The sequence below is a fragment of the Cebus imitator genome, unplaced genomic scaffold (assembly GCF_001604975.1).
Source record: "Cebus imitator isolate Cc_AM_T3 unplaced genomic scaffold, Cebus_imitator-1.0 Scaffold117, whole genome shotgun sequence".
Taxonomy (NCBI): Eukaryota; Metazoa; Chordata; class Mammalia; order Primates; family Cebidae; genus Cebus; species Cebus imitator.
In genome coordinates, this window is record NW_016107432.1 from 4185747 (window position 1) to 4197777 (window position 12031).

Below are 12031 nucleotides of genomic sequence, written 5' to 3' on the forward strand. Positions count from 1 at the left end.
AAAAGAAAAGGGGGAAGGGGAGAAAGAGAGGGAAAGAGGAAAGGAGAAAAGGAGGGAGGGAGGGAGGGAGGAAAAGAGGGAGGGAGGGAGGGAGGGAGGAATCCAAGAGGCAGACGAACCATAGAGGAAACTATAAAACCATGTTCAGTGGGAAAAAAAGAATAAAACTGCTCATAAGATTTGGGGTGACTTTTATTTCCTTCTTTATTTGTTTTGTTTTTTTAAGAGACAGGGTCTTACTCTGTCACCCAGGCTGGAGTTCATGGCAGTCATAGGTCACTGCAGCCTTGACCTCCTGAGCCCAAGCGATCCTCCTGCTTCAGCCTCCGACGCAGCTGGGACCACAGACACACACCACTGCACCTGGCTCATTTATTTTTACTTTTCATGAGATGGGGTCTTGCTATGTTGTCCAGGCTGGTCTTGAACTCCTGGCCTAAGCAATCCTCCTGCCTCAGTCCCCAAAGTGCTGGGAATACAAGCATGAGTCACCAGACCCCGTCTGTCCTCTTTATTTTCCAAAGTTTCTACAATGAACAGGGACCACGTTTGTAACTGGCAAACAGGGAGTCAGTGTTCCTTTTGGCAGCAGGCAGAGGCTGGAAATCTGCTTCAGGGTGTCCCTGGAAGGAACGAAGGACCAGTCTGAGTGGAGTTTCTGTCATCTAGACAAGAAACTTACAAGGGTGACTTTGAGGGGACAGAAGGTTCTGGATCAATGAGCTGAGGCTAGCTGAGGGGAAGCTGAGCTTTAAAAAAATGTCAACTTCTCTAAAAGGATTCACTGACCACTGAGAAGGAGGGAAAGAAGCCAGGAAAATGAAAAGAGCTGAAGGGTGTAGGTTCCAGAACATTCACATCAGCAAGGCTGATTCACGGTTGGCTGTGGAGGACAATGTCCGCACTGCCCAGTGCCAGCACCTGAGGAAATGCTGCAGAGAGGGGCTCCTCCTGGCTGGGACCCTCGGCCAGGACTCCAGCGGGCCGTGTGCCCACCCGCCTCCTGCCTGGCCGGTGCCTGGGAAGCCCTGTCCTTCCCCCGGAGGCTGCCACCTGCCTAGCCAGGAACACAGGCTCCGGGGGTCTCGGGGCATCTGGCCTGGCAGGCGGCTCTGTGCATCCCTTCATTTGCAGCACAGGGAGGCCTGGCTCACACGTGGGATGGGGAGCCAAGCCGGGGCCACAGCTGCTGCTCCCTTTGAGCCCTCCACGCCACAACCTCAGGGGCGGCAGCGGCACGGGCCGGGTGAGTGGGTCTCACGGTCAAACAGCCCAGGCTCTTCCAGATACTCTCAGCTGAGGCAAATATACCACCCTCTCCATCCCAGTCTCTCCCGCTGCAGAATGGGGGGACACACTGCAGCCACACCTGTGCCCGACACTGGCCTGCCACAAAGGTTACTTAACACCAGCCAGACGTCCTGACACGGGGCTGTTTGAATTTTCGTCAGCCTTCTGCATGTGTGAAGCTGGTCTCCTGTGTCTGTCTAAGAACGCCCACCGCCTTATTCCCTCTGTATCGGAGTGAGGTGACGCCTGGGAGGGCAGCCCACGTGTCTTGTTCCGTGCTGGGTCTCTGGCGCCTGGCCCAGCCACCCCGGAATGCGCTTGAGACACAAATAAGTGGGTGAATGAATGATGTTCCCAGGTGCCTACTGCCTGCACCTTGGATGGGACAGCTGCCATCTGCTGCCGCCGCTGACCTGATTTCCAGGTACCTCTGGCACAGCGCTGGGCCCAGGCACTGTCCTGAATCGAACCGAGAACATGCTGTCCTGACCACCTGGTGATGTGCTTGCTCTCTCGGAGCCTTGGCACCTGCTGGAAACGCTTCCCTGGAAGATGGCACCCCCTCCCAGGGTCCTTCCTTTCCTTAGCGTCTGTGCTGAGCTGCGTGAGGCCTCAGCTGAGGCCGCGTTAAGAGGCTGCATCCGTGGTGAGGCACAGAGCTCACGTCAGGAAGGCAGGAGGAGCTTCGCGGGGGGATGTCCACTGCCTCTCACCTGGGCAACCCCCTCTCGCAGCAAAGGATGGGCAGGCCCCAAACCAAAGATGCCCCCCTTATCCTGTTCAAAGAATTTCTGATGGGTTCACGTCAAACTCGGAGAAAAACGATCCACTTGCCGATGAACTGGGCCTGCGCCCCTGAGGAAAGCCCCCAGCATTTGGGGAAAAGGCTCCGGCTGACACGGCCAGAAACCTTAGGCTGCATCGCAAAAACGGCCTCACCCAAAAGAGGAGAGGCTGTCTGCGGAGGCTGCTCAGGGTGCTGGCACCTCTGTGACAGCAAAAGCCTGGAAACAACCCCAGGCCAGCACCGGGGCCCGAGTGCAGCTTCACATGGGTCCCCGCCCGAGGTGAAGGCAAGCAGGGATGTCTCTAGCGAGTGACGGGGAGGCTTGGGCAGGAGGCCAGGAGAGCCAGGTGGAGGCCAGTGTCTGCAGCAGGAGGCCCTTTGCCAAATCTGGGGAGGGGGATACACAAGTGTGTATCTGAACATCGGCTCCTGTGTCCTTGCTTATGTTTTAGAAAATTGAAGGATACTATAAAACATTCTTAAACCGTTCCCTTTGGGGGCAGGGGAGAAAAGGTTCCTGCAGACAGACTTCTCTGGGACTCTTATTTACAGATTTGACTGAGAACCACAAAAAGATAAACTTCAATCCACCATCGAGGGCAATCTCTACACACGTAATGCTGAATGCCACCAGTGAACCTGCTGTGAGAAACGGTGTGCAGGATACTGGAGCCATCGGCTGACCGCTGGCAAGTGGGGTATGCCCCAAGGACAAACAAAGACAGTGACCAGTGTAAGGAGGGACGTGGAGACTGGAGCCCCTGTCCACAGCTGCCTGGATGCCAGCTGCGGCCACGTAGGAAAGTAACCCGGCAGCTCCTCACCATGGCAAACACGGATGACCACATGACCCACAATTCCGCTCCCAGGGAACCACCCAGATGAGCTGAAGACGCAAGTCCGCAGAAAACTCCTATGAAATTTTCATCACAGCCAAAACGTACAAACAACATATCCACCATCCACCGGGGGATGGAGACACGAGATGGCCTCCCCACGCAGTGAGCGTGATTCAGCCACAGAAAGGAACCACACGCTGCTGTGTGCTTCCACGCCGTGGCCGCACAGATGTCATGCTCCCTGGAGGCCGCACACCACAGATGCTCCTCGACTTAATCCATCGCGTCCTAAGTCAGAAATGCGTCTAATGCTCCCAGCCTTCCAAACGCAGACGGACGGCGCCTGCTGGTCCGAGTCACCTTCCCGCCACCGTTAAGCCAGCCATCGTAAGCTGGGAGCCACCGTATGGGTGGGTGTTCATAGGAAATATCCAGAAGAGGCAAATCCATCGATGAAAGTAATTGAGGCAGCCAGGGCCTGGCGGGGAGTCGGGAGGGATGCCGGGACCCAGGCCTAGCCCACCCAGCCCACAACACAGGAAAGAGCCACAGGGAGGCCCGGAGTGGGCAGCAGAAAGGAAGAGGAAGTGTGGGAAGAGCAGCCTGAACTTTGCGGGGCCCTGGTGACTTCTGCTCAGCCAGAGAGCCCACAACCTGGGAGGACACAGCATAGGAAGGAGGCGTCTGCCCTGTACCCAGAAGCCCCTTTCCCGTGTGGGGGCCCCTCCTGGGTCTGCCTGCCATCCTCCAGTGCAGCCCTCACTCCTGCACCTGTGACCCCACCTCAGTCTCCATCTGCTGCTCAGCTCCCACGGCTCCTAGGGGGCTTTTCTGGCCTCCAGTTGAATCCCTTCCCCTCCCCATTCTCCCTCTCCCTTTCATGATAGAGAGGCCTATAGGCGTGGCCACAGCCAGGGTGGGAGCCCTGCAGGGTGGGGTCCTGGCAAGGGGGCCGATGGCCCTGACAACGCAGCCATGAGGGTCTCCGGTGTGGGGGATGGGAGCCCATGAGAAGAGACGGGAGACCTCCCCACCTCCCCCCAATGCAGGGAAAGGAGCGAGTCCTGGTAGAGCAGAGGCCCTGGGAACACCCCTGGGCATTTGCCTGTAGCTGGTCTCAGGACCCCTCACGGCCCCAGGCTCCATGCCCACCGCCAAGGGTCTGTGCCTTGTTTCAGCCCGGTGCAAGTCAGGTGGCCACGGTGGTCAGCAAAGAGAAGTGGGCAGTGCACTTGCATGCGGCTCAGGGTGAGGGGCCAGGCGCCAGCACACAGCCCACCCCAGTGCACCGAGCAGGCACACGTGGCTCACACCGGGGGCGGGGCTGCAGCAGGTGGGCTGAGGGCTTGGCACTGCGCCCATGTCACCTGAAAGGCACCTGTAACATCAGAATCAGGGAAGCGGCTGCTGGCACACGTTTCCTGGTGCCCGATGTCCCACAGGGCGGGGGGCCCCTGCAGCCAGCCCGGCTCCTGCCCTCCTCACACAGACCCCACACCTGGCCAGGGCCCAGACAGCCCAGGTGGAAACACTGCAATGACTGGTGAACGCGCCAGCACCTGCCCCCAGTGCAGAGAGGACCAGCCCAGTCCCTGGGCCAGACTGGCTCTTACCTGGAGCCCAACAGGGGCTGAGGCGCCTCCTGGGCCAAGGGGCTCCCAGCATCCAGCTCTCTGGCCTCGGGCTCCGGCTGACCTGCAGCCCTGGCCTCTCCTGGCGGCCCATTCGCTGTGTCCACTTGGGAACCTGAGGTGGGAGGCAGGCACTTGTTGGAAGTGGGGGCTTGGGGCTCCTGCCCGTCGGAGGCATCATCCGCGGGTGGGGGCGCCTCCCCCTGTCCTTCAGCAGCCCCGTCGCTGGCCTTGGCTAAGCCGGCAGCATACGAGGTGCCAATGACGCCTCCCGGGCTGCACTTCTGCAGACGCTCCACCATGTCCTCCCTGCTGTCCCCGCAGCTCCCGCAGCACACGCAGGAATGCAGGAGGCAGTTGGTGGCTGCAGCGCTAAGCTTGTGGGGGCCGCCATCCACCCCCCCGGCCATGGGCTCCGAGGCGGTCTCCTGGGTGGCGACGGCAGAGTCTGAGGAGCTGGGCGACTTGGGGTTGAAGATGACCGTGGCCGAGAGCTTCATGCCCCCCGTCCGGTGGGCGATCATCTCTGCCGTCTCGGCGTGGTCGGCACCCGCCTCCCAGCCGTCCAGGCGCAGCCGCGAGTCCAGGCAGCTGCAGGAGCTGGAGCCCGCGAGGCTGGCCTTGCCCGCGCCCTGGGCCTCGGGGTGGTTGTTGTTGGTCAAGTCCTGCTCCTTTTCCGAGGCGGCCATGTCCACCCCCGCTGCGCCGCCCGGACCGCCCTGCCCTTTCTCCTGGCGGTCGGCCTGGGCACTGCCGGCCCACCCAAATCGGCCACCTGGGGACTCGGGCCTGGCCGGGGCTTCTGCCGACCCCTCCACGTCATCCATGAAGAACACTCGATCCTCCTCATCGCTGCCCGACCGCAGGCGCACTCTGCCTGGAGAGGCCTCCCGGCCCGGGCTGCCCTCGGGTCCCGGCCTGTGTGCAGGGGACTGGCAGGCACTGGGTGGTGACAGCAGAGAGGACATCTCGTCCCCCGCCCTGTGGACCATGCGGCTGAGCTGTTCCAGCTCCTGGTCGTCGTACTGCATGGAGCAGGCCAGCTCTGCATCTGGGTCTTTGGCCTTGGCTGAGAGTGGCCCCTCGGGCGGGAGAGGAGCAGAGAGGGCAGGTGCCAGGGCAGCGGGCCCCGGCACGTCGGCGCGGATGGGGAACTCCACGTCTTGGGAAATGCAGAGGTTCCGTTCCAGCGTGTGGAGCTCCTCCTCCGTCAGCGTCTGGAGCAAATCCCTACGAATCAAGACAAACACCAGGGTAAGGGTCCCGAAAGCCACAGCAGCCTCCTCAGCCAGCAGTGAATGCAGCACCCTGGAATCTGCACCAGCAAAGGAACAACCAGTCACTGAACGCTTGCAACTGAATTTACACCAGCACGTCTCCTCCAGCACAGAACAAGGCTCGGGTCTCGCTGGCCAGCACAACGGTGTGTGAGGTGGCCGGCTGAGATTCTAGTAGCTTCTTTTTAAAAACAAGATTCTGGAACATTTTGCAGAAAACAAGAAAGCCCTGATTCTTAGGCATGTGGTAGTTGCATGAATAAAAACTCTGAGGAGTGAAAAAATACATGCTGGTTTACACACAGACCTTCATCCTTTCATTCCGCAAACACCACTGGGCTCCGGCTTTGAGGCAGGAGCCAGGTGCCAGGACACAAGGAAGAAGGCAGGTGAGCTCCTGCCCTAGTGGGCTTAACCTTGCAGCTGGGTGAGGCAGATGAGAAGCAAGTATTTACACAAACAATGATGGAACTACAATCACGACAGCTGCAACCAAAGAAAATCCAAGCCATGAAGCAGGGTGCAGCTGGGCACCTGGCTGAGGACGGGAAGGCTTCCTGGAGGAAGGGGTATCGAGGCTGAGACCCAAAGGTGCAGTGAATTCAGCAATGCTGGGCAGGAAGCACCTGGAGCAGGCTCCCACAGGCTGACTGCGGGCTGCTCATTGCTGGGAGAAGCTCCGGCTGTGTGTGTGGTCTGAGTCCCACATGACACATTCCAGCACAGCCGTGGCTGTCGTGAGGGAGTGTGATTTGCAGAGCTGGGCAGAATTTTCATAAGCTGAACCCACCCATGTGAAGAGCACCCAGGTTGAGAAGTGAGGCCCCACCCAGGACCCGGGATGCGGCACCCTGGTTCCCGCATGACACCATCCTCACTCCATAGGCCGAGCCAGGCACCAGCTCTTGTTCTCTGAAGAATGGGAATTCTCAGTCTACGCTGGCAGGATTTGTTTGCTGATGTTATATTTGTGTAGAATCTCCAGATAAAATACAGGACACCCAGTTAAATTTCAATTTCAGATAAACAACAAATATGTATTTTTAAAGTGTCATTAGAAATAGTTGTAAGTGTATCCCAAATGTTGGCCAGAGTTTGTTGTTGTTGGAAACAGATGCTCAGTGCTGCAAAGAAAAATCAGCACTGAGACAAAGGATCTCTCAGTAAGGCAATTTTACTTTCTGCAGAAAGGGTGCTCTCATTAGCCATCTTGCCATGAGACTACAATGAACAAAGGAAAAGCAGACATATTTGTCCTTTATACATTTGGGGTCGTCCTTACTGCTGTGTCTGATCTCTGTTGGTTGGAGCCAGACCTCACAATTCAAAACTGAACTTGATTGGCTGATAACTTTTTTCTAAACAGGTAAAAGCAATGGAGAACAAAAAGGACGTCTCAATAAGGAAGGGACAGGAAGTTGCTTGTGAAAGGACTTAGAAAATTAATAACAAATATCTTGGTTAAAACACAAGGACATTGAATGTACTATGTGCCTGTGAGCATGTCTAGCACACATTTCTTGGTTAAAGCACAAGGACCTAGAATGTACTTATTCTTTTATATCTAACAGCTACATAGGATAGGGCTTAACAAAGAGTCACTAGTGCAAAGCAAGAAGGCTTTGAAGAAAGTCTTTAAAAGAGACTATTATTTCTAACATTTATTATTATTATTATTTAACAAGAAAGGAAACTTTGAAGAGGAACTTTTCTACTTCCTACAGTTGTTTATCTGAAGTTCCAACTGAACTGGCCTTTCTGCTGTTGTATTGCTAAATCTGGCAATGCTATTTCATAAGATTCACCCATAATAAAGCACGTTGGCACAGGTCACTCATTCTCATGGCTGCACCATCTTCCATGGGGTAAATATACCATAGTTCCTTTATCTGTTACACCTGACAGGTTTTGGCTGTGACCTAGCATCTTCATGCATCTCTCTTGAAGAACACACAAGTGCATCTCTACTGAATGCATATATGGGGTGGGACTGCTGAGCCAGGCAGCTGGGAGCAGGCTGGACTCAGCCACGCCTGCCCACAGCTTGGCCGACAGCATGGCTTGCCCCAGGCCCTTGAGAATGCCTAGTGTCTTTAACTGAATCCTTCCTGGTGAGTGAGTCATAGCATCTTATCTTATTGTGGCTTTTCATTGTTTTAGCCTGATGACCAATGAAGTCAGTCACAGTTTATATCCTTATTAGCCCTTAGGTTTTCTCTATGTGAACTTCCTGTTCAAGCCTTTTGCCCATTACTAATTGGGTGGTGTGCCTTCTCTTACTGACTGACGGGAATTCTTTATATATTTTGGATTTGAGTTATTTACTAGATATATTCTCCAAATCTTTGGCTTGCCTTTTCATTCCCTTAACGGTGCTCTTGATGAAGTTTTAAATTTTAATAAAGTCCAATTATAACATTTTTTCTTTATGATTAGTACTTTGTGTCCTGTTTAAGAACTCTTTACCCACTCCAGGGTCACAAAGATGTTCTCCTTGACATTTTTCTCTAAAAGCTTATTACTATTATTATTATTATTGAGACAGAGTCTCGTTCTTTCCTCAGGCTGGAGTGCAATGGCAGGATCTCAGCTCACTGCAATCTCTGCCTCCTGGTTCAAGTGATTCCCCTGCCTCAGCCTCCTGAGTAGCTGGGACTACAGGTGGACGCCGCCATGACCAGCTAATTTTTTGTATTTTAGTATAGATGGGGTTTCACCATGTTAGCCAGGATGGTCTTGAACTTTTGACCTTGTTATCCGCCTGCCTCAGCCTCCCAAAGTGCTTGGATTACAGGCATGAGCCACCATGCCTGGCTGCTTTTTATTATTTTTTAAGAGACAGTCTTGCTCTGTGGTCCAGATCTGGGGTGATCATGGCTCACTGGAGACTCAAACTCCTAGGCTCAAGTGATCCTCCTGCCTCAACCTTCTGAGTAGCTGGGACTACAGGTGCAGACCACCACACCTGGCTAATTATTTTTAATTTTTATTTTTTTAGAGATGGGATCTCACAATGTTGCCCAGGCTGGCCTTGAATCCTGGCCTCAAGTGATCCTCCCACCTTGGCCTCCCAAAGTGCTGGGATTACAACATGAGCCACCATGCTTGGATTTTATTGTTTTACTTTTTATATTTATATCTATACTCTGTCTGGAATTGGTTTTTGTGTGCAGTAGTGGTAAGAACCCAGACGCTAATAGATAACCATATGAGACATTTTTTCTCATGTGGTCCTCTATTGACTCGGCCCATTTATTGGAAAGAAAAACAACCATTCCCACTGTTCTGTAATGTCACATTGTCATACACTGAGGCCTGTGTATGCATTGGTCTGTTCTAGACTTCCTACTCTATTGAATGGGTCTCAAGTCCATCCTTGTACTAGGGCTTTATAATAGAAGGTGTCTCCAACTTTCTTTTTCCTTGTTTTTTTAGAAATGAGGCCTCGTTGTGTCACCCAGGCTGGAGTTCAGTGGTATAAACACAGCTCACTGTAGCACTGACCTCCTAGGTTCAAGAGATCCTCCCAACTCAGCCTCCCAAAGTGTTGGGGTTATAGGCGTAAGCCACAGTGCCTGGCCTTTGTTCTTTTTTTTATGAAGTATACACAGCAGAAAAGCATACACATGTTCACCTGGAGACACACACAGGGATAGTCACAGCCCAATATTTGTGGAAACTACCCAAAGCCCGTGGAGAGTAGAACAGATAATGTTCTGCTGCCGCTCCTTGGCTATTCCAGGCCCCTTGCATCTCCACATGCATTTTAGAATTAGTTGTCAATTTCTACAAGGAAGGAAGGAAGGGATAGGGGAGGGGAGGGAGGAAGGAGAGAGGGAGGGAAGAGAAGGGAAGGCAGGAAGGAGAGAGGGAGGGAGANGGGAAAGGGAGGGGAGGGGAAGGGAGGAGGGGAGGAAAGGGAGGGGAGGGGAGGGGAGGAAAGGGAAAGGGAGGGGAGGCGAAGAAGAAAAGGAAGGAAGGAAGGAGGGAGGGAACCTTCTGGGATTTTTATTGAGACTGCATTGAACTCATAGATTAATTTGAAAATAACTGTATCTTCATAACATCAGGCTTTCCACTCTCTGAATGGAATTGCTGTCTAGAGCTTTAAAAATGTATGTTAATAACATAACTCTCAATGGAGGTCTCGGACATCTTTAATTTGACTTATGCTTATGTATTTGATATTTACTGGTACTACCATAGATGGTATTTGCTATGATTTGTAGGTGGTTTGTCCCCGTCAAAACTCAGGTTGAAATTTAATAACCAATGTGATGGCGTTTAAAGCAGTGTCTTTGTCCTGCCTTGCCAAATCCCAAAACATACATTCTTCTCAGCACCACATCACACCTATTTTTAAAAGTGACTACATAATTGGAAGTAAATCACTCCTCAGTAACTGCATAGCATTTCACAGGTTTCAATGAAATATTGGTTGGCTGCTTGTTTTGTTATTTTCCTCCCTTATTCCTTCCTGTCTCCATTGTTAAGCACAATTATTGGCATAAAAGAGGTTTTCAATACCCATTTTTAGACTGCATTCTAGCCCGGGCAATAAAGCAAGACTCCTGTTCTCTCTCCCTCTTTCTCTTCCTCTTTCTTTCATTCTTTTTTTTCTCTCTTTCTTTTCTTTCTTTCTTTTTTCCCAAAAAATAAAAAAATAAATAAAAATAAAAATAAAGCGGTATCTTTAAAAGGTGATTAGGTTGTTAAGGAGATGAATGCCTTTCTCATGAAACCAGATTAGTTACCATAAGAGTGGGCTGTCATGAAGTGAGGCTGCCTCTCATGCTGGGTCTCTGCACATGCCCCCTTCCCCTGCTGCTTCTCTGCCATGTTATGACAGAGCACAAAGCCCTCACCAGAAGGTAACCAGATGCAGCCACTTCATCTTGGACCTCCCAACCTCCAGAATCATGAGCTAAATGAATCTCCTTTCTTTATAAATTACTGAGTCTCAGGTATTCTGTGTTAGCAACACAAAATTGACTTAAGTATTTTGATTTCATTTTGCATTTATTTATTGCTGGCATACAGAAAGACCATTTATTTTTGTATATTGATCTTTCACCTATGACCTTGTTAAGTCTACTTATAATTTCTAATAGTTTGAAGATGTTTCTGAGTTTCCAAGGTACTTGATCATGTTATCTACATGATATGTCAGTTTTAGTCCTTCATTTTCAATGCAGTGTTACGTGCTATTTTTCCTTTTATTTTTGCCTTTTTGCATTTCCTAGGCCACAATACAATGTTAAATGGAGAAAGTGAAGAGTAAACATCTTCTTCCCAATCTCAGGGATGTCTGCCATAGTACACACACAACAGAAAGACACACACAGACAGATACACAGACGAAATCTGTATCTATATCTATCTATCTGTAGCCAGATTAAGGAAATTCCCTCCTATTCCTAGTTTGCTAAGAGATGCTTTTCTGGTTTTGTTTTGTTTATTGCTAACAGATGGTTTCACCATAAAATTGGTGTGAAATTTTTTTCAACTGCTTTTCCTTTATCTTTCAAAATTATATGATTTTTCTTCCTATTTTTAAAGTTAATGTGGCAAAACATCAATTTGATTTTCAAATGTTAAGCCAATATTGCATATCTGGAATAGATTTCTCTCTTTTTAAAAAAATGTTGAGATAATATCTTGCTGGGTCACCCAGGCTGGAGTGCAGTGGTCTGATCACAGCTGACTGCAGCCTCTGCCTCCTAGGCTCAAGCAATCCTCCCATCTCAGCCTCCCAAGTAGCTGTCCATACAGATGTGTACCACCATGCTTGACTAGTTTGTAAACTTTTTGTAGAAATGAGGTCTCACTATATTGCCCAGGTTGATCCCAAACTCCTGGGCTCCAGCAATCCTCCTGCCTTGGCCTCCCAAAGTGCTGGGATTACAAGTGTAAGCCACTGTGCCCAGATATATTTCTCTTAGTCATGATATATCTTATGCATATATGGTTGGATTTCATTTGTCTGTATCTTTTAAGGGTGTTTGCATCTAGGTTCATGAGAGATTGGTGTGGTTGTTGTTTCTTGTAATATCTTAGTCAGGGGTAAATGTCAAGACTATACTCTCATTGAAAAAAAAGAGTTAGGGCTGGTTACAGTGGCTCATGCCTGTAATCCCAGCACTTTGGGAGGCTGAGGCAGTTGGACTGCTTGGGCCCAGGAGTTTGAGACCAGCCTGGGCAACACGG

General features: G+C 51.3%; 1 protein-coding gene across 1 annotated transcript in view; it reads right to left on the reverse strand.

Moving 5' to 3' along the window:
- Positions 1–4424: 4424 nt before the first annotated feature.
- LOC119472739 (lateral signaling target protein 2 homolog) overlaps positions 4425–12031 on the reverse strand; it is a 35251-nt gene continuing 27644 nt past the window's right edge. Inside the window, exon 6 of the mRNA XM_037742141.1 lies at positions 4425–5777. Coding sequence (XP_037598069.1) covers positions 4526–5777 — 1252 coding nt within the window. The 3' untranslated portion in view covers positions 4425–4525. The remainder of the gene's footprint in view (positions 5778–12031) is intronic.